Here is a 23,718-nt window from a genome sequence, read left to right as displayed (position 1 = left end):
CACCAGTCAGGTTTTCAAACAATTCAAGCTATAGTTACTTCCAGATGATCTTAAGGCAGGCGTAAAAATTGTTGAGTCAGCTCCTGGTACACACAGTACCTTGACTGGACCAATTCTTAAATTTCTCTGCAACAATATCCTTCATTAGACTGGTATGATCCTTTATAAGTGAATTCAGCTATTGGATATCAATTTGCTATCAACTAGAAAGTTACTTATGTGCTATTTTGTAAGTCAGTGCTCAATGTATGTTTCATGATGATGTTAATGATTTAGTTTAATCTGTTAAAGTTCAGCCATTTATGAGAGTAGAGCTTGGGGGGAAAGTACATTATTTTGCATGTGTTAAAATGCTACCTAGGCAAGAGACTGGAGGCAGTACCTAAGAATATTAATTAAATGCTCTGTTGGTTGCTCCAGTTGTCAGGGTTTGGGATTTTGTGTTGTGAGTTATTTGCTCTGTGTGCAGTTTCAGCCAATACATTTTTTTAATTGTTTCTTGGAACATCTCCCATATGCTAGAATATTTAAAGTGTCTTTTTAAACAGTGACTGGCAATCTGTGAAACACTATTTTAGCATGAATGAGTTCATATGCTACTAAAATACTACTTATACTAGGAAACTGAGGTGAATTGAAAGTAGCACAGCTAAAAAAGTGAAGGCAACAGGTGTTTTATTAGATTGCAGATATTTTCTTTTTTTAACATCTGTAGAATAAAATCATAGAATAGAACCACAGAATCAGCTAGATTGGAAAAGACCTGTGTAAGGGGGGTACTTTTAATTTAGATGATCAATGGAGCATATAGGGGTGAGAAAGTACATGCTGAGAAACTAGAAAGTACGTGCTGGGAAACTAGGCAGAGTAGTATACAAAGGAACTGTATAACACTAGATGTTCATTATTGAGGCCGTCCTCTCTGACTTGGCTGCACGCATGGGAACACAATGGTGATGGTCGGTACAGGGGGGTGAGGAAGCTAATGATGGGAGGAAGAATAGGTGGGCAGGGGTCATACAACCACTACCCAACAGGCAAGCATGCGCAGACTGTTGCTACTTATGTAATTAATAGGCAATGTTTGGCTGCCTCTCAGGCATCACCTTATACTGCGTCCTGGCCCTATGTAGTATAATGGATAGCTGATAAATAGGAACACCAGGAGTGGGGTAGCTGAGCAACACCCATCCTTCCACCAAGCTTGTGTTAGCTCAGTGGGGTTGCCCACTAAGCATGAGTGCCATCCAGCTTCTGCAGGTCCTGGTAGTCCTGGCCTGTCTGCTCGAGTAAGCATCAGAGATAGGAAGCAACTGCTGCAGCATCAACTACATCAACTATATCTCAACTATACTGTATCCTTTTGTATCCTTTAATTAAGTTTTAAGTATTTTATTCTTTCTGTTCTCTTTTGTATTAAGTATTTTATCCTTTTAATTATCTTTTGCTAGTTGTTATGGCAATAAATACTGCTTTTAGTATTTTAAGAATGTGATTACCTTTATTCTGGACATGTATCTAAAACAAACTGTTACAACCTCAGATCATCAAGTCCAACCTTTGACCTAACACCATCCTGCCTACTAGACCAAGGCACTAAGTACCACATCCAGTCTCTCCTTAAATACCTCCAGGGATGGTGACTCAATGACCTCCCTGGGCAGCCCATTACAATGCCCTATCACTATTTCTATAAAGAACTTCTTTCTAATGTCTAACCTAAACCTTCCCTGGCACAGCTTAAGACTGTGCCCTCTTGTTCTACTGCTTGTGCCTTATACTTCGTCCTAAAATTTTTTGCTTATTTGCATGTTTTCGCTACTGAAGTAAGTCCCAGTATTCCTAATTTATGATATGTTAACTCAAGGTGTTTCTGACTAATAAAACATGATATCCTCTTCTAGCACATCACCAGTTTCATAATGTGATGCAGGATTAGAAGAATTTTTCTTGGAGACAAGGCATCTGATGACTAAGAGTATGCTGAATAGGAAACAGGGCAGGCTGTGCTCCTGGAGAAAAACAAACAAACCCTGGAGATATCAGAATTTTGTCATTTTCACAGAGATGAGTATAAGGTGTATGTGCAACCTGCCAGAAAGAAGTATTTTTGCGTTACAAGGAAGGGGAGAGTAATTTCTTTTGTTGTACCTAATTTAATCACCTATTTAGTAAGAGAAATAGGATTTATCTCTACCCAAGATTGACAGTGCCTTTGACTATTATTTGAGGAAAGAAGTGAAACATCCTAGACTTCAATTTTCCCAATGTTTAAAACTGAGATCTTCCCTAGTTTATTCTTATAAAGGAATTTTAAAAACCTTTTAAAATGTGCTGTTTAAATTCATGTTGTTGGGAGTTTTAGCACAATCACCTCGATAATAAATAGATGCTAGAACAATTACAGTCAAATCATTCATGCTAATGCTTCAAATTTGATGTTCTGTATGCAGAATACTATAATATTCTCACATTTTAGAAGTATGCCACGTTCCATAAAGTAGTAGTTTCAGGTGACTAATCATTTAATAAACCAAGGAACTGATATTTAAATGCAAATCAGGGGCCTTTTTTTTGTGTGGTTCTGGATCTTGGCCCATGTGTCAGGAATTAAAACTGTTGACATTTTGGTCTGTGTTTTTGCCAATGCCACCTGTGAAAAGATTTAGCCTTTTCCTGCCAAGTTCTAGGGAACAAAAGCTGATAGAGTGAAGGCTTTGTCTTTGAAGACAGACTTTGCATAAACTGAAGTTACTTGAGTCTGTCCTATTGGTTTGACAGCCTTGGGAGGAGAGCTGAGGGGGGGAGAGCAAGGAGGAAGAGAGAGAGAGAGAGAGAGAGAGAGAGAGAGAGAGAGAGAGAGAGAGAGAGAGCGCAGCAGGGTCTGCAACCTCTTCCTGGGGGGTGGTGGCCTCACTGCCACAGGCAGATGTCTCCAGCAGGCTCAATAAAAGGTGAGAGGGCTTGTGCTCTTGGCATTTTGGTGGTTCTTTCCCCAAAAAGACAGCAGGGATGCCTGCTGTCTGCCAATGCTTAGAAGATGTAACCTCTGCCTTCGGGGGAGTGTTCTGAGTTGGTAAGACAACCTTACGTAAGTAACTCTTTAGTGACTGGGGTGCTTACACATTTGGGCTTATTGTTTTAGTATTCCTCCTTCTCTCCCTTCTCTTTAGGTTCCTGCTATTCGTTCAGTCCTGTTAATAAAGATACTGTTTTCTGTACTCTCTATGGTGCTCAGCCTCAGTTTTGTCCAGCAACAGTAGAACCCACCCTATTACAGCCCATGATTCACAATTTTCAGAAGCAGCAAACTCTATAGAAGAGTGTTAACTGTGTCAGTTCTGGGGTACAAGAAAGACAAGGAGCTACTGGACAAGGTCCAGCAAAGATCACATAGATGATGAGGGGTCTGGAGATCTCTCTTATAAGGGGAGACTGCAGGAGCTGCACAGTCACTCAAAGTAATATAGGCAGTGCATGTGCGTGATGCAGTACATGTGGATGACAGGGATTAAACTTTAATGTTCTGGCAATAGAAAATAAAAGTTTAAGCTGAAGAAATTAATCTATTGTGATATTTCAAGGTGTATCTGTTAATTGCTTGCCAGTGGTTTCAAATCTGAAGAAAAGCTATCCAAAATCACACTAGGAAATCCGTTGAGTTCAGTCAAATATCTAATTGAGTCAGCTTCAGTTATCACTGCCATCACCAGTTGATTTATAAATACAACTGCTTTTACAGCTCATGAATTCTGAAATTTGCCCATTGTCTCTTAAGAAGAACAGGACTAGCATCTGCTATTAAACAAGTCTGACTTGGCAAAAGTCAGTGTGAACCTAGCCTAAAAGGTCAAGCCCATCCATTGTTCTTAGCTTTGATAGTCCCTGCTATCATTTGAGAGTGCACTTGTAGCCTGTTCAAGTTGGCAGTGTCAGCCCAAGCTGATTGGAGCTGCAGACATTTTTGCTGACTGGAGTCATGCTATCTTTGCCAGTTTGCTGGAATAGACACAGACACTTATTGGGTCATGCTGAAAACATTCCTGTCCTATGAAGCAAGTCTGTCTGTATTTCAAGTTTGCCACGACTAATGAATTAAAAATCTTGGGCTCACCACTGTTTGCTGCTTAGTAATGCTTGTGAGAAAAGGATTTTTTCCTCCCTGAAGTGTGAGAGCATGATAATCTCTTGTCACTGGCAAGGAGAGAAAGGAAAAACAGAATTGTGGAGAGAAGCAGAAAAGGGTGATCTTTTGGGTCAGAAGAGCCTATGGGAAGTGCAGGTAGCAGCATGTTGCCCTGACAGCTGTCTCAGCTTCTCAGACCTTGTCAGTTTGTTGCTATGCAGCAGGTGCAGCCTTTTCTTTTATTGAAGCTTTACTCCATAAAGGCAACAACAAGCCAAGGCAGTTGCTGGCTCTGGATTATACAAGTGCAGACACTCTGCTAAGTGAGGTAAGGCAACAGGTGTGAAAAAATTCGATAGAGCTGTAACAGCATTCAATCTGCGATCTGCTGCAGATTTTTGACAGAGGAGCAGCAGCCAGCTCTATAGGCAATTGTTGGGAAGAAGAGAGCTACTGATTAAATCTCATTAAATTCCAGGTTGCCCACTCACCCTTATCTCTCTTTACAGCAATGTTGTTCATCATGCATGGAGAAAGCAAGTGGGGAACTGGGGGCAGTAGGTCTGCATGTTTCCTAATATCACCTTGTTTGCACACAGGGTTCTTCCATCCCTCTCTGTTCCCTGTGATTACTTCTTGTGATGAAGAGCTTGAGGATTCAGCACAAAAAGGAGTGAAGTGATAAATACAGTATTTTAAAAAATTGATAATAGGGTAATTGCTGTATAAAAAGATGAGATTTCTTTTTCAGGATTGGAATAAAATGAAAATAGTCTTTAATGTTTTGATAGAATTCACTATTACTTACTGAAAGGGTATTGATTTTTGCCCTCACATTAAAAAATGATTAAAGAAGGTAATTTAAAAACATCACACACCACAGAATATGTGACAGGGATAAAACAACAGACTTAAAGCAATATTGTTATAGGAACTTTAAAACCCCTAGCAGAATGCATCATTTTAATTTCTTAGGTTATGATGGGAAATGTTAAGTATAAGATTATGTGGAAGACCACTTGACATACTCAATGTTAAGGGAAAGTGTACCAACAAAACAGAATGATGAACATCCTTACTTTAAGGATGTGCTTATCACTTAAAATCTCTTCATTTTGTGGGGTTTATTTCTTTACCTTGTATTGGGAAGTATGGAAGGGAAATATGATAAAGAATTTTGCATTAGTAATTCTGTTGGGTTTTTTTGAAAAACAGTGAGATGTATCAGATATTTCTTATGAAGTGAGGATAGGGAGGTGGGGAGGAGATCAGTAATGCTCAGAAGATAAAAGTTAATCACCCTGGTGCAACGCATCAAAATAAAATATTTCAGCTGACACCAAGGGTCTTTTCCTGAGTCCAAAATCATACATGGCTGCAATTATTTGAATTTTCTTTGTCACTGCTGCATAGATACCAGTTCAATTTTTTACGTCTTGAATATTCATAACGGAGAATTAAGAACAATTCCTGGTATCCTTTGTGCGTTATCAGAAAGAGACACTCTCAGCTTCAAATAAGATTTTTTTAAGTACTAATTTTAGATTATTTGTTGGTATTTTAAGAAAAGATTATGCACTTCAAAAAACAAGTAACCATTCCCTCTGCTAGTTAAATATCAAAACAGACAAAGCAAATAAACAAGAAATGCTGAAATTAATGAACACAAAGCAAATTTGATCCTGTTCATTGATTGCATGGCAGTGATGCATGTTTGATTCACTTGTGCACCACCAAGGAATATTGAAATATAGTTCTGCTCTGTGGGCCCTTTGAGACTGCCAAATAATTGAGTGTAAATTAGAATAAGTTGATAGGATTTCCCTGAAATACAACATCTAGTTTACTGGAAAACTGCAAGACTATTGGCTTAGGAAACTGGCTTTTGTGTTCTCTTGCTAAATGCTCTGCCAATAATGTATTGTTAAATTCATTGTATTTTCCTGAAGAATTTGGTTTCTAATTGACTAAGAAGTTTTTATGGTAATTTAAAAGCTACTGTCATCATTGTCCACATAGTTGGTATGAATACAATGCACACTGGATAGCAGACTAGAGTTCTAAAATAATTTCTTTATGGACAGATTATTTGCATGCATGAAGTCCAATTGACTTAATGTTCTCCACACATGTAGCTAATCAGAACTTTAATATCTTTGAATTTTAGCAGCTTTATGGTAGATAATCAAGGAGCTTGCTTGTGTTCAGCTATTCAACAGTTTAACCAAAACTGTTCAGCCAAAAGATTAAATACACACAGTAGAGCTCCAAGTACAACCCTTTAGTGTGCAGAAATGTTTAAATTACAACATTAGAGATCAATAGTAGCTAATTCTTTTGTTTCCCAACAATTCTTTAGTGCCTTGTTTGAAATGAACTAGCTGTTTTCTTAATGGTCAGATTTTCATCTCAGTAAAACCACTTTTTGTAATTGATGGTCTCAGAATTGTGATGGAGGACTGAATAAGGTCCTGATCAGGAGCCAAACTCATGCAGATAGACCCCTACACCTGCACAGACTTCCACTGAAAAGTCACCACCAAGGTTTGGAGACCTCGTAACTTTCTAGCCATTAAGAGTGTGACTATCAGGCACAGCTGGACTGGAGGAGTAATGGGTGGAAGATAGGAGGATGGGTGCCTCCTCATTGACACCATGTGGAGTGGTGTGCACATTTCCAATCACATGGTAAGCTTGAGGTCATGTTACTCTCAACTCCCCACCCCTTCTTCCTTCTTCACCTTCAGAACCAGACAGCATTGCCACGAGTCAAGGCTTGCTGAAGGGGCAATGGCAGGGAGCAAGCAGGTGAGGAGTGCAGTAGCTTCCTTTGCCATCATTCTTTCTAATCTATAAATAGCAAAAATAAAGACAGTCTCTGCACTGAATTTCTTTTAAATCCTTTTTAAATGGAAAAGTGAAATGGTGCTCCCTTGACTTTGATTCTAAACATGGAATGGAAAAGGGAACTGTGAGTGCATAAAAGCATTGAAACTCACTCAATGATATCACATGCTCTATAATAAATATATTGTTTGTATTATTGCAGCTGGAACAAACAAGTAAAAGCATTGACTCAAGTGCCCACATGATCACCACCGCCAGGGTACCTGCTGATAAGCCAGTACGAATTGCCTTCAGTCTGAATGACTCCCCAGGTACAGTTTAATTTATGGAGTAAACCACAATGAAATAATTGCTTTTAAATTTTACATGTACTTTCTAGTGTTTACAATATCAGTCATAGTCCAGTATAATGAGTGGATTTTTTTTCCCTGAGTGGTACTGTGATCAGTTTTCTTGTCTGATAACTTTTAATGTTTACATTAGCAATATCATTAGGCTAAATCCACTAGATTGACAGTTTATAACTTAGCTTTCTTTCATTGGTTTGTGAAATGAACTTAGGACTTTAATTAATTATCAAATTTACCTGCATGTGCAGTATATCTGATTTTATGGAATGGTAAAACAAGAAAAATAAAAGGGCAAATTTGGATAAGCCTAGAGCAGAAGGGACTTTTTTTTAGCAGGAAGTTTGAAAAATGCCACACATGCCCAGCTTGGTGAAAGGTTTCAGGAAACGCATGACCCACATGGCATCTCTGAGAAAGCAGCAGAAATTTCATTGATGTTTATCCTATCAGCTAGTGCTGATGGAGCATTAATTTCCCCAGACATACCCTGTAAATACATGAACCCTTTGGCCTTTGGAATAGATGAATATTTTTAGTTTGTACCTTTCATATTATTAAGGACCAGAGAGCTGTTGCCAAATAATGAAAGTCAGAATGAAGTAAAGCAAAAAGGAAGTTGAAAAGAACCCCCAAAAAGTTGGCTGTTGCTTTTGCTAAAGGTGAGTGCCTGGACTCAGGGCTGAAATGTGTTTATGGCATGAAGCATAAGGATCTCTGATAAGGGTAACTGAAGTCCCCTGCTGTTGCGTGTTTTATGGGACTGTATGCATTGTAGGATAATGTGAGGTTGCTTCCTGAGCTTTATGTGAACAGGATCTCAGCTTGAATACACTTTTCTCATTTAAAAAAATATTTTAGAATATGTATTGTATTTCCTAGCTAATTTTTTCTGTAATATTTATTTTCAGCTACAATACTGAAATGCAATCTCTTTTCCTACGCAAGGGAATTAAAAACCAAACATCTTCATATGTTATTGAACTCAACTTTCAGTTCATAAAGATGAGTGACACAGAAAGATTGGGACATGGAATATAAAGAATTATGTGTGATTATATATGTATGCTTTTTATAAATTAATCTGGCAATTACATTTTTATTACAGAAAGCTGTAAGGAATCATTCTCATCTCTCAAGATACAGTCACATGGTAAATCTCTTACAGGAATTTTGGCAAAGATAAGTCTTGAAGAGAGATGTATCTTATGGAAAAAGAATACTTATGTAAGACACTGAAAACAAGTCAGGGAAAGCTGAAATTATGGGAAAATCAAAGGAAGCAGACTGGTTTGTGACAAGCGATAATAGGAAATTACAAGATTGTGAATAGTTTGGAAAAAGGGGATATGAACGGCAGGAAGCCTAACTTCCTTAACATTACATCATGTTTTATTTTTTAGTTTTTTATCCTGCTAGTAACTCCAGCCTCTCTCCTAATGTTTAGAAAAATAAACCCAGTTAGAGAAAGGTAATGTTTTCTGCTACGTATTGTTAAACTGTTTCATAATTTTGAATCCTTTATTGTATATATGCAAGTGTTCCTGCAGTATTTAATCCAGAATCTCCATGAGTATTTGTAAAAATATAGCAACCAGTGGAGTGAATGCATCACATGCCTTTGAGGGCTACCAGAAGGCCTAAATCAACATAATGTTTTACCATGTCACAAGTTTCAAGAGTTATTATGTTTGATATAATTTTAAAAGACAAAGGAATTTAATGTTTAAAAGGTATGGAAGTTTCTAGCAAACTATAGTTGAATGGAGTAAAAACAAGTATTTAAAACGGTTTTTTTTAAGATGAATTGCAAAAGCCTTCAACAGATAGACTTTTAGGAATTCCATAGTAAGCAGGGTTTTTTTTCTTACTGTTTTATATTTCTTTAAACATTTTTTCCTCCTTGACAAGTGTAGTTGTTTTCAGTTCAAACACGAGTTAATCTGCTGTAAGTGAGGTAGTAAAGCATCAGCCGAGGCTCATGAACTGCTGTAAGTTCTTCACCAGGGCTAAGTAATGAGGAAATCTGTCTGACTTAAGCTTTTCTTTAAATACTACCTTATTTGAAAGGCACAGTGACATATTTCACCAAAAAAAGGCTGCATTCTCCTTCCAGGGCTGTACAACTGCTTACTAGGAGGAACTGCTAGCATAACTGGATATAAAAAGGGGAAATGGAATGTTTCTTCTGGGTGGCAATTATCTCACTGGCTAGGATTGTAACCAAGTACTGGGTGTGAGAAGCAGTGAAAGGAGAAACTGCTCTCAACTCATAAGAAATTACTCTGTGTTAACGGACCTACAAGATTGGAGCTGGCTTATCCTAAGTGTACAAGATATAATTTTAATCATGTTATATTATTTGTCAGTCAATGTCTGATGACTGAAATCTTGGCTAGCTTTGTGTGGTATTTTTAATGTGAAAGTAGGGTAACCACTTCCTTAAAAGTCTCAGGAGCAGCTCATCAGCAGGTGCTACATAAGATAGTTTTGTTGTGTATCTCTTATTCCTGTATATATAGGGCTTTATATTTGGCTCTTTCACTCAAATTCACTTAAGATACATTACTCACTGTATTGCACCAGTTTTGACTTAAGGTACCATTCTAAATTAATGAATTGGAAACATATTATTCCAGCCTGTCTTACATCACTTGGAAACCAATGCAATTTGAAATTAATATGGTGTTCCACAATTTAAATAAGTGTTTCAAAGTTGAAAATTCATTGTGGTTTATCAATATCAACTTCATTTAACCTGTGAAATTTAATTTGTCCTCATTTTTATCACTCTCACTTACAAATATATTAAGATACAATGATTATAAGAGGAACTTTATACTATTTAGACAAGTGGATTTGTTTTGTTCAATACTTCAAAGGAAAGGTTTATAGGTAAACATCTCTTCAACTTGCTTCCTAGAATAAAATCTTAAGTCTAACTGCAAATTTCTGCTTTGTGATATGTGGTGATAAATGACTGGTTTTGAAATTATTAGTGAGTTCTTTTATTTGAAATTCTTCTACCTCTGATAGCATATTCCAGAAAAATCATTGACAAGAAAGGGAAAAAAAATAAATCTTTCAATGAACCTTACAGAAGTGAAACAGTGTAATATTTTTGCAAGCATAGCAAAATTGCTTATTTTACTCCTCTTTGTGCTCATTATCCTAGTGACCTCAAAAAGCTTTTTGCTTTTTCAGTTGATCATACAAGGCTGTTTTGCAATGGTTCCTTCTTCAAAATCAACCTTCAAATCCCTACTCTGTCCTTATTTTGTTCGTAATGGCAACAGAGGCTTTCCAGCACATTTACTGAAAACCAGCAAGAGTTGCTAAAATATATGGCTAAAATTTACAAAACTAGTTTCCTAAAACTACACCCAACCTACAAGGAAGTGGCTTGGTCTTTGGGGAATTAGATGGGAACTCATGTGAGATACTCTCAAAAGGATATTCATCTGAGGATGCTTATACTTCAGTGAAGGTTTATGAAGTAGGGGGATTTTGCTGTTATCTCCTTTGTTATAGACTGTTTCTATTTTTGGGAGGTCCATAACTCTTTACTGTTGAGCAAGTCTTCACATCCTGTTCCTAAGAGAGGCAGTGACCATTCCCCACTATTTTATAGGTGAGGTAACTGTGAGGTTGTATAAGGTCGTGTCAGGCAGGGCTGTGAATAGAAGCCCTGAAGCTTCACACAGCAGTGCCAAGTCACACTCACTTAGCCACACAGCCTTTCAGGATGAATTTGGTGAGTTTTCTGTCAGTATACAGGGCCAGAGCTGCTGGATCTCACTGTCCTCCGAGTGTCAGGACTGGACCCTGACAACACAATTTGACGGTGTTGTGCCTCTGCAAGTTGTGGTGCTTGCAGTTGAGTTTGAGCACTTTTCCTGTATAAGAGCTGCTCTACTTACAGGATAAAACCTACTTATTTTACCAATTTAATTCTTTAACTTAGGAGCAAGAAATCTGAATACATGTAGAAGAAAAAAAAATAGTACCTGATTTTATAATTAAATACTGGATCCTAACTCAGTTACTCAAGATAACAGAGGTGTGATTGGCATTTCCTAAGTTTCAAGTGCCTGATTTAGCAGATTTTATGTCCTTTCAACACATTAAAATTTTTATATTCTATTTCTATCTATAGGAGTATCATGGAGAAACCAACTTATAAGTTTATACTCTAAGTAAATCAGATGTTGTTCTTAAAGGATTTATTGCCTATAGCCCATGGTTCAGCTAAATGGAGCAGCCATATAGGGAGAGACTTGGATATTACACTTCATTATACCAGACACTGTGTCAGTTAGACAGTGACATGTGAAGGATTTCTCCCATTTGTCTTCATGATAGAGGTCTGGGATATTGGAACCTCCAGGAGGCCAGAATATCATTTAATAAGAGAAGCTTTCCAGAAAGCAAGATTCATTCTCAAATGTGCAACGTTAGCATATATCAGAGGAATGCCTCTGGACATAAGTATATAAGTAGTAAGTTTTGTGTAAAGACAATCAGCCTTAATGGAGTTCAGATGCTCCCTGTTACAATGACAGTTTTCAGCAACAAGCAAAGCAAACATAAGAACCATGAAACAAACAGAAAAATCAAACTCTTTTATACACATGAACCAAGTCTTTGGGTCAAAAAACCTTCAAGTGTTCATTGTGTAATAACAGAATCACAGAATCAACTAGGTTGAAAAAGACCTCTGAGATCACTGAGTCTAACCTATGCCCCAACACCACCTTGTCAACTAAACCATGGCACTAAGTGCCACATCCAGTGTCTTCTTAAATACCTCCAGAAACAGTGCATCCACCATCTCCCTGAGCAGCTCATTCCAATGTCTGATCACTCTTTCTGTGAAGAATTTCTTCCTAATGTCCAACCTGAACCTCCCCTGGCACAACTTGAGACTGTGCCCTCTTGTCCTACTGCCTGGTAGAAGAGACCAATCCCCAGTTCGCTACAACCTCCTTTCAGGTAGTTATACAGAGTGATAAGGTCTCCCCTGAGCCTTCTCTTCTCCAGGCTAAACAACCCCAGCTTGCTCAGCCACTCCTCACAGGGCTTGTGCTCCAGTCCCTTCACCAGCCTCATTGCCCTTCTGTGGACATGTTCCAGCACCTCCATACCCCTCTAAACTGGGGGACCCCAAACTGGACACAGTACTCAAGGTGCAGCCTAACTAGTGCCGAGTACAGGGGAAGAATCACTTCCCTGTTCCTGCTGGCCACACTACTCCTGATACAGGCCAGGATGCCATTGGCCTTCTTGGCCACCTGGGCATGGTGCTGGCTCATGTTCAACTTCTTGTCAATCAAAACCCTCAGGTCCCTTTCTGCCTTCCTGCTCTCCAGGCACTCTGTCCCCAGCCTGTAGCACAGTGTAGGGTTGTGGCCAAAATGTGGGACCCAACGCTTGGTCATATTAAACATCATCATTGGATTCAGACCACCTCTCCAGCCTGTCCACGTTCCTCTGCAGAGCCCACCTACCTTCCAGCAGGTTGACACTCCCTCTGCAGCTTGGTGTCACCTGCAAATTTGCTGATGGTGGACTCAATCCCCTCATCCAAATCATCAGTGAAGATACTAAACAGAACTGGACCCAACACTGACACCTGGGGGACACCAAGTAGATGCAGCCCTATTCACCAGCACTCAATGGGCTCAGCCATCCAGCCTGTTCTTAATGCAGCACAGAGTGTACCTGTACAAGCCATGGACTGCCAGTACAGTGTCAAAGGCTTTGCTGAAGTCCAGGGATACTACATCTACAGCCTTCCCCTGATCCACCAGGTTGGTCATCTGGTCATAAAAGTTCAGGTTGCTCAGGCAGGATCTGTCCCTCCTAAACCAATGCTGGCAGCGTCTGATCCCCCGTCCATCCTGTAGGTGCTGTGTGATCACACTTACGGTGATCTGTTCTATAACCTTTCTGGGCACTGAAGTCAGGATGACAGGCCTGTAGTTTCCTGGGTCTTTCTTCCAGCCTTTCTTGTGGATCAACATCACATTAGCCAACTTCCAATCATTTTGGACCTCCCTAATGAGCTAAGACTGATAAATGGCGAACTCTTTTGCCAGCTCCCTCATCACCCTAGGATGGATCCCATCTGGTCCTACAGACTTGTGAGAATCCAAGTGGCTCAGCAGGTCACTAACCTCTTCCTCCTGGTCTAGCAAGCCAGGAGGCCAGTTATCCTGAGGGCAACCTGTCTTACTGTTGAAAACTGAGGCAAAGAAAATGTTAAAAACCTCAGCCTTTTACTTGTCTTTGGTAACTGTGTTCTCCTCCATGTCCAGCAAAGAATGGAGGTTTTCTTTGCCGCTCCTTTTACTATTGATGTATTTCTAAAATCACTTTTTGTTATTCTTAACAGAAGTGGCCAGATTAAGTCAAAATTGTGCTTTTGCCTCTCTAATTTTCTTTCTACATGATATAACTACATTCCTAAACACTTCCTGAGTTTTCTGTCCTTTTTTCCAAAGTCAATAAACTCTCTTTTTTCCCCTAATTTCTTGCAAAATCTTCCTGTTCAGCCAGTTCAGTCATCTTCCCCGCCAGGTTGCCTTTTGGCTCCTGCACCTACAAGATTTCTTTCTTGATGTCCATCCTTCCTGGACCCCTTTGTTTTAAGGGTTGTTTCCCAAAGTACTTTCTGAACTTGCCTCCTGAATAGGCCAAAGTCTGCCCTCCAGAAGTCCAGCATAGAGGTTTTGTTGATACCATTACTTACTTCACTGAGTATTGAGAACTCCATCATTTTATTGTCACTGATGGTCTTCAACCACCACAACTCCCACCATCCCTTCTCTGTCTGTGAAAAGCAGGTCTAACAATGCCCCAGTCCTGGTATTTATCAGCTGCAACAGGAAATTATCCTCCATACACTCTAGAAGTCTCCTAGACTGCCTATTCTCCACTGTGTTGAGCTCCCAGCAGACATCTAACAGTTTAAAGTCACCTGCAAGACTTTAGTCAGGGTACAGGTCTTTATCTCTAGGACACTTTTAAATATAGAACTTCAAAATTAAATTTGGGATCTATGGGAAATCAGGAAGTACTACTCATTTAGAAATCATGTTACAGATACATTAATTTAGGTGGCTGTAATGAAGTTCCTGATATGATTCTTTTATATCACAGGTCAGTGCTGTTGAGTTTATTGGAGTAGCCAAACATCTATAAGTATGTCATTCCTTCTTTCTTGTTTCCTTTTGACCACAATCTTAACTCATTTTTAGGTGTAGCAAATTTCAGTCTCTGATATTTAAAATATTTTTATTTTTAAACAAACTAGATTTTCAACATCTAGCTTGAATTATAAATCCTTTTTCTTTCTGAGTTTCTTTATAGAGACCACAGGGGTGAGATGCTGTTTGTAGCTGTTAAAGAATAAGCCTAGATATTTTCAGGGGGGTTTGGTACAGAAAAGGCACTAATTTTATTGTAAAGGCAGTCTTTCTTCTTAGGAATCAGTGACGCCTAATCCAGGCACACATTAAAAATTGATAATGAATTGAGAAAAAGTGGTATTTCTGAAATTTGTTTTCTAGTTAAGGAGGTGTAGAGTAGAAAATAACAAATACAGACAGATAAGGAGATAGTTCTGAAAGGTTTTTCATCTTCAGAATACTTTCATTGACATTTCAGACATTTCTTTTTTCTGATTTTTCATTCTGAAGGCTAGAAGTCAATGCAATGTCTTTTGTGTAATACCCAGTATTTCAGCTTGTAGGGGCAATAGTGATTCTTTTGGAAAAAAATGGAAAAGTTATATCTTTCCTCTTGACTTTCTGAAAACATCTTCAAAAAAATTTTAGGAGCTGCATGACTGCTGTCATTTGCTTTCCCCTTGTGTCTAATTTAAATGTATTTTGTTTTTACCAAGTGATTTTTGTTGTTATTGTTGTGGTTGTTGCTTTGACAACAGTGAAATACAGACTGACTTGAGGCCATAATTTATTTCCCTAAAAGCTGTGGGGAAAGTCTTTTGTTGTTCTTTCTGTGGAAAATAAGCCAGATGTGAGGATTTCTGTTAATTTTTCTAAACTAAATACTTGAGCTAAAAATCTCAAAAGAGACTAAGATAATTAGAAACAGAGGAAAATTTCAAGCCACTGAAGTCTCCAGCATTTCTTGATGATGTTCTGCACGTCAGATGATGATTTAAACAAGTCTTAAACTAGTATCACTAAAAAAAACCCGTAGCAGCTGTTCAATAGATGCTAGGGCAGGTCCATTATAAAATGTACTATGGTATGCCATAATGGTTAGGATAGCAGTACGTTCTATTTATAGTACCATTGACTCAGTCGCTTGAGTTCAAAAAATAAGCAGGGAACATCTCTTTATTGAAAGGATTTCCTCTATATTAATTTCTCTCTCCATTCCATCCTTTATGAAGTACTTCCAAACTTTTATTTGGTTCTTTTAAGAGGCTAATCCAATTAATTTTCTAATACTCTGACACTGCATTAATTTTATTTCCTTATTAATAGCTTATGCAGTGAAAAAGTGATTACTGGCTGATATTTCTTCAATTTTTTTTAGCAATTTCAAGAGCTGTTATGTTTTTCTTAATTTTAAAAATGTTCAAGATCCCTTCTTAAAGCTACTGTACCAGAGGTTGTACTACTGGAATTGTCAAAACAAATAGCAGCTTAACGGCCATCCGTGACTCTGATCCAGTATCTCTGTCAGAATATTTAACAGCTATTCGGTCAAATACTTGTAGAGCAGCTGTACCCCTAGTCAGACTGAGTCTTATTCTGTCCTTCCTTTTAGTCTTGCCATATGATTCATCCTTCTTCTTTTAGAAAATTAATCTATTTATAAATATTGTACAAGAAAGCAACAGCAAATTAAAGGTAAACACTTGCCTATCAGCATGATACCATCCCATACAATTAAAGCAATTTAAGTATTTTCCAGAATGGACATGTTTGGGATATGGTATGAAAAATGAAGGCAGACACACACAAGACATGAGTGTCACTTGGTAATGCTAGCAAGGCTCCTATGGTATGAAAATATAGGAACTTCACTTTGTTTTCTGAGGAAGTTAAGTTTTTGCTTTTGTATCACTGTATTTTATTTTTTTCTTCTCTGGGCATCCCTTCCTACAGGTTGCCCAGCTATGTTAGTAAAGGCTCTGATCATGTGTTAGCCTGTGTGCTTATTTTTCATAGGATAAGGTGACTTATTTTACTGCCCCCCCCCTATTTTGCTTTGCTATATGACCACGGAAGGGCAGTCCCGTGGTGTAATGGAGAGCACTCCGGACTCCGAATCCCAAGGCTGTGAGTTCGAGTCTCAATGGTGACCGTCCCCTGGCAGTTAAATGCCTGCCTGCCATCCGATCCCATCAGATCTTGGATGCTCAGCAGGGTCGGCTCCCATTAGTACTGGGTGCTGTAGACAGTCCTGAGGACCTCACTGTCACTGTTCAAGCTCGCTCGGCCGTGGCAGATAGACCTCAGGACTTAAACGGTGGGGCCAGTTCTGTGCACGCTGTGCCTCACCTAAAAAATCTACTGCGCAGGCTGGAAGGGCACACCCACGCGGGGAGAGCCCTGCCCAAATCTTCATTTGCAAAGTCTGGCCATATGTACGTACATGACCACAGAGGGCAGGACAAAAGGATGCCAAATATTTCACAAATAGTTTAGATCCTAGTCTGTACTCTTTTAGAATATCTAGAATCCTGCAGTCCTGTGGTCCTATCAACCTTGTTGGGGTTTTGTTGCCATGTATAAGTCTGCCAGTATATAGCATGTTGCAGGATCTGAACTGTTAGCAATTTTCTATTATGAGAGCCATCCTTATTTAATTTTGACACATTACTAAAATCTGACTGCAAGCTAATAGTAATGTTCTCCTCACCTCCCATAACCTGTAGTAAGATGCATAAACAGTCATCACAATCCAATGCAAAACTGATAGTGTGAAAGTCAACAAGAAAGAAATATTGTGGTGGCTAGCTGTGACACTGCCAAGTATGATTACTATTTCTGATCTCAGTCCAGCTACTAGTGGGCAGGTATCCACATCACAACACTGATGTAACTGGCACAGTCTGTCCCACCTTTGGTGGAATCCTGAACTGAAAATAATTAAATAATTAGAGAGATTGAGAGAGAGAGAGACAGACAGACAGAGGGAGAGAGAGAGAAAACAAACCATGGTTTGGCTTGCTGTCATGATTGAACTAACTCTAGCCCATAGGGATTGTAATGGACAAGATAGTCATTGCTATGGAGTGTGAAGAAATTTGTGGTGCCTTCCCCATTCTAATTATGCCTGTGTAGGTAACAGTCTTCATAGAGTCACAGAACCATAGAACGGTATGGATTGGAAGCAACCTTGATCATCTAGTTCCAACCCCCACCTCTGGGCAGGGACACTTTTCCACTAGATCAGTTTGCTCAAAACTTCCTCCAACCTGGCCTTAAACACTTTCAGGGATAGGGCAGCCACAGCTTTTCTGGGCAACCTGTCCCTGTGCCTGGCCACCCTCACAGGAAAAAATTTCTTCCTTATATCTAATTAAACCTACTGTCTTTCAGTTTTAAGCCATTGCCCTTGTCCTGTCACTATACGCTCTTGTAAATGGTTTCTCTCCATCTTTCTTGTAGGCTCTCTTCAGGTACTGTAAGGCCACAGTTAGGTCCCCCCAAAGCCTTCTCTTTGTGTTTCAGGGTTGCCAGGCTAATTAGTGTGTCCTTGTGATAGTTATTGCCTTCATTCAGTTAATGAACTCTTTGGTAGTAACGATGCTGTCCTTAGTAGGTTCTTTACTTTGCAGTGTAACGGAGAGATCCCAGGAAGAAAGTTTGGATTTATTTGCATTATTAAATTGTTACATGTTCTACTGGACTAACTGACTTTGTTTTGTTTCTTAATCACTGCGATACAATATAGATTTTCTGTCTTTGCAGCACCTAAACATTTTCTTATTACCAATCTACTAGTATTTTCAAGCAGTCTATTAAGACATCTCAACTGTAAAAGATAAGATGTGGAGGTGTTTTCAGGATCCCAATATTATTGTCAATATATGCAATATGTAACTTCATCTCTTAGATTATTTGAAGTGCCCTTTTTGGTCGACATGGATTTTTAACATAGTTTTTACCTTTTAGATGATGCTTCCCCTGAATGCTTCTCTTTGGCATTTCCAGAACTAGATCAGCAGCTGCAGGTAAACAGGTTTTTTTTTCTTGCAATAGTCCTATGTTACAGTCACTATATTTGTTATGATAAAAAGCCTCTGGTTGCTACACTAAGGTGGAAGTTTTCAGTGGTGCATTTCTAACCTATTATCATTTAGTAAGACTGTATATATCCTTAGAAGAAAACATTGTCTTTTCAAGACCTGCAGAAAATTTGATTTGGCAGTTTTAATCCAATTGCAGGGAAATTACTATTTTAACAGCCTCACTTGCTTTTAAGATTTTTTTATACAATTCCTGTGCAAAACACATTGCTGTTACACTGCAATGAAGAGAGTTCTTTTGTGTTTGACAGGAGAAGGAATAAGCCAGGTATTATATTCTCATGCTTGCACACTGTGCTGTGACTGGTGTCATCAGCTTTCTCTGAAGCATTCCAAAAGAAAGCAGAGATGTGTTTTTGTAGTGCTGTTTTACCTTTAATCTTGCGTAACTAAAGCTAGTCATAAGGATTGATGAGAGCCTTATCAAAGTAACTGCAGTTCATGCTGCATAGCCAGTGACCCTAATGATTGCCCTGACTGCAACATGGAGACAGCATGGGATAAAAGGGAGGAATCTTTTTGTGACCAGACTGATTTGTCAGCATAGGATGATGGAGCCCGGATATAATGGAAAATGAGCAGCTGATGCCAGTTCCATGGTTCACCAGGCACAGAACCAGTTCTGCATCCAGGAATTATTTCACTTTTCTTTGTGGAGATTCTGGGGTGTTTGTTGGCTTCTGTAAAGATCTTCAGGTCATCTGTTTTCCCAGGAGCATTTAGGCTTTCTCTGATATTTCACTGTGAGGGCAGTTGCTTCCTGAGTGTAAATTGAGAAAGGCATTAGCAGACCATGTTTGCCAATAATGTCATCTTTACTGTACCCATCCACAAGTAAGACAGCATGGGAGAGCTGCTGATTTTAAGGGCTGACTCTTCTCTCCTGCTCTTCTAATCAAAAGGATGAGTGAGAAAGGAATGGAAGATGACAGACACTCTTCTTGCTCTGCCCCTCTTATCCTGAGAATATGGGCAAGTTCCTTAGGCATAACTAGGAATGATTAAAGGAATTAATAACAGTTTAAGATTTGGGACAAAAGGAACAGGATGGCATGCTGACCTCTTTATTTCACTGACCTTCCAGTGCAGCAAAGATAATTGGCATTTTTTTCCCTTATCAGAGTTCAGTTTGAGAAAAGCAATAATGTTTCATGGCCAAAGGACTGAACTGAAAGAGCCTGCATTCTGTTTCCAGCTGGGTCAGTGACACATTGCCTAGTCCTAGAGTTGCTTCATACCTCTATTAATCTCTGAAATTAGGTTATTTTTTACCATTTTGGAAAAGCATTAAGATCAGTCATTCTCTAAAAGAGCAAAGTATGATTATTATTACTGCTCTTGGTACATAAAAACAAAATTACTAGCATTAGTATAGGTAGTCTACATGACAAAGTCATGATTTTTTTATTTAGGACTTTTCTGACCCATATTTCTAGAACATATAATATACTCTAAATGTGTAATTTCATGATAGACTGGCAATGCTCCTCCGGAAGCATTCAAGTCTGCTGGATAAATAATCTGCCCTATCAGGTTTTTCACCTCCTTTGACTTTGGACTCAGAGGAACCATGTGGGTCTCAGCACAGGGGCTAACAAACACTATTGTGTTTGTGCCCCAGGGTGCGGGGTTATACTTCTGGGTTTTGTGGGTTGAAACCAATTTCTCCTTGTGCCATTGCATTTATTGTAATATTGTTATTAAATTGTAACTCTGACATAATCTCTTTTGTGTTGGGTTCATTTCTCCTGATGGCTTACCTTTAAACCAGCACACCAAGTCACTTGGAAAATCAGAGCCTTAGAATTCTACCCAGGTAGGCAGCAGACCACAGCCTAAGTACCCAGCAATTTGCACTTCTGTTTTAGGTTTCAAGCCCTCATTCTCCTATGTTAGGCCCTGGCAGACAACTTGGCTATTTGAGCAGAATTACCTAGTGTTCCCTCTTTTTCTTCTACAGTTCTACCATACCTACTCCCTAGGCACCACTCACTGATGACAGTGCAAAGTTCAGTGGAGCCTCGTCATGGCAGTATAACAAACCCTGCTGTCCAAGTACTGGCACTGGCTCTACAAAGGTAGAGGTAGAATTAGCTGGAGAGAAGGTCTTTCTAGGAGACTTAGCAAATAGCTTAATTCTGTATAAGGAGTTTTACTAAAGGACGATCTTAGTTACAGCTTCTTTCAGAAAAATAAAAATGATCAGTTTGTATCTTCTGATGTACTAGGTAAATTCACACTAAAAATGGTTTTATTTTTAAATTACATATTTGAATGTTACATTTTTCTACTACAGTGAGAGGAACACATTCCAAGAGGCAATTTGTAAGAAAATAACTATTTTTTTTTTACCTAAATCAAGATTGATTTATGGTCAACTAGACACAAAAGCCCTACATATGAGAACAGAGCAGTTTAAGCTGCATGTAGGTCTCTTTTGCAGCTCTATTTTTCAAAACAAGAAACCAAAAAGAAGTTCCTGCTAAGTTATCAGTGAAATAAAACTCATATTAATAAACTTCTTGCTTTTGTTTGCATTATTGAAATTTTTCTCTTCCCACTGACGAGCAATACTTTGGATGAGGATAAAACACATGCTTATTTGGGCTTTAGTGTTATTTCTCCTGCTTGTGTGTGAGTCTTGTGATGGAAAGTGCAGTGAGGGTAGGCTCGCTGCACTTGTCACTTTGTCATCGGAAAACTTTAATCTTTGCCTTGTGTGAAATCTGGACTGGTCCTTGGAAGGCACTTCCTTGATTATCCACATAGTGGGTGGTGAGCCCTCTGATAGACACTCTGCTATGGGTTATCTGCTATATTTAGACACCTAAGGCCTTGTAGCATCTAAGGCCTTGTTGTTCAGGTTAGTGAATGTAAAGGAAGATATCAAGAGTTAAGTACATGCATTGCTATGCCCTATGTGTTGCCTATCCCATTCCAGCACTTCCTGTGATTTGCTCAGTTCATCTCCCTATTCTCCATCGAAGTCTTTATTCCAGCCGGTTGTTTGACCCTGAAGAGGGTCATGTCACATATGGATGCACAGGGTGTTCTATAATTCTTTATCATTCAAGGCCAGGTTGGACAGGGCTCTGAGAAACCTGGTCTAGTGGAAGGGTGTCTTGCCCATGGCAGCAGGGTTGGAACTAGATGATCTTTAAGGTCCCTTCCAAATGATTCTATGATCTCTTATCAAGAAATTGTAAGCTTGAGAAGCATTTATGTCATATTTTGTAGTTTTGTATTACAAATCTGTAGAGATTAATGTAGTGAATTAAAATAAAATTCTTGCAACAGAGAAAAAGCTCCAAGCATTTATAATACCAGTTTTCTAAGCCACAGGATAGTTTTTCATGCTTTAGTGGCAAATGCCTATACAAAAGAAACAGTGAAAATGTTATGAAAGGGACATCTTGTTGTGCATGATATAAGCATTTAGCAGAAACTTGATTTACTCTGGAACTTTAATTGATTCTACTGAATGCCAAGATTCTTGTTAGACACATAAAATTGTTTTAGAAAGTTAAAACGTACACTACATTTTTAAGAGGATTATGGGGTTTTTTGAATGTATTATTATTTTAATATTAATTTCCATGAGACTTCCTAGAGTACTGTGGTACTCTATTGTTAGATTTGACTGCCTATGAACTTGATAAGTCTCCTGCAGTGCTGCTGTAATAACTATGGTCTTAGATTATATATGACATGGATGCTCACAAAGTCTGAACATCATCCTATAGTTAGAAAAGAATGGAAAACCTCTTGGCAAAGGAGAGCAAAACTCTCAATTTCCCTCATCCAGTTGACCTGAATTGTTTGGAGGAAAGAAAATGGCTTACTTTCATAGTAAAACTAGACAAGATATATCCTGAAGGAGATATCTGAAACTGGTTGAAAAGTTTCAGTTGCGTAACAAAAAGTAGCTGCAATGTGCTACTTTTGCTTGGAATAATGTGGTTTCTTCCCTCATGGAAGAGTACACAAGGTCATATAATGAATATGGGCCACCATGCAATATATTGGCACTGAACTTTCTGTTTCTCCATGTCTTAGTTTGAGGGGAAAAACCCAAAATGTTTACCAAAAAGCAGAGGAGAGGATTCCACCACAATAATCACGTCACTCTTTATTAAAGAAAAGGAACTTCAATTAGAAAATGGATATAAGAAGGATAACTGTTCTTAACTACTATATATCTACATATATATGTAGATATAGGTATAATATATATATATATAGATATAGGTATAATATATATATGTAAATATAGGTATAACTGTAAACAGACCAGAACAAACTACTCCCCCAGCAGCAAAGGTAAAAAAAAAAAAACAGAGAACAACCCCCAAAACAGTAGATTCCTCCTGGAGCAGTTATATTTATGGACAGTGTCAATGTCCTGCTTCGGCTGGCTGCAAGATGAATTCTCAGTCTTTTTTCCAGCGAGGCAGAGACGAGAGGGGAGCACTCTCTCTCTTTCTTTGTCCTTTATCCCAAACGAAGAAGGAATAAAGCTGGGAGTGGAGGAAATGGTGATAGTTCCCAGGAATCTCCTTGCAGTCCAAATTGATCCCCAGGAAGAGGGGAAAAAAAAGGTCTGCAGTGTCCTGTAGCACCTGTGCCTCTCCTCTCTTCTCTCTCTCTCTCTCCAAAGCTCAGGGTGCCAGAGATGGAGGGGGAAAAGCAAAGAGCGGACCCAGAAAAAAGAGAGCTCACCAGCAATTCGTGGCTCTTTTTTCTGTAGCTATCCAAAGGGAAAAAAAAAAGTCAAAGCAGCACACAGGGAACAAAGAAAGAAAAACCTCTTCCCACCCCCAGGTGCTGGGGTTCTGTTTTCTCACTCCACCCAACCATTAAGCTTGAATCTAAAAGTCATCAGCTATCTTTTGTCCTCACTCCTGCGACTCCAAGCCTAAACCTTCTGTGCTGGTATGGTGAGAAAAATTCTCTGAGGGGGCTTCTCCCAACACCACCTGCCTGTGTTTGAACCTTTAACACTCCAGAAGGGTTTAGCTGAAAGTTACCAAATCTACAAAAAGTGAGACACCACTCTTTAGGACAGTGGTAAAAACTGCTTCCTAGACAAGTTCATGTGAGCTGGC

At 38.9% G+C, this 23,718-nt stretch overlaps 1 protein-coding gene across 1 annotated transcript in view; it reads left to right on the top strand.

Moving 5' to 3' along the window:
• Window positions 1-7,199: 7,199 nt before the first annotated feature.
• MAP3K7CL (MAP3K7 C-terminal like) overlaps window positions 7,200-23,718 on the top strand; it is a 30,585-nt gene continuing 14,066 nt past the window's right edge. Inside the window, exons 1-2 of the mRNA XM_071572721.1 lie at window positions 7,200-7,284; window positions 18,480-18,538. Of these exons, the coding sequence (XP_071428822.1) occupies window positions 7,215-7,284; window positions 18,480-18,538 (129 nt within the window). The 5' untranslated portion in view covers window positions 7,200-7,214. The remainder of the gene's footprint in view (window positions 7,285-18,479; window positions 18,539-23,718) is intronic.

This window comes from Pithys albifrons, chromosome 1 (assembly GCF_047495875.1).
Source record: "Pithys albifrons albifrons isolate INPA30051 chromosome 1, PitAlb_v1, whole genome shotgun sequence".
In the NCBI taxonomy this organism is placed as follows: domain Eukaryota; kingdom Metazoa; phylum Chordata; class Aves; order Passeriformes; family Thamnophilidae; genus Pithys; species Pithys albifrons.
Note: the sequence above shows the minus strand (reverse complement) of the source record. Positions and strands in the feature narration are given on the sequence as shown.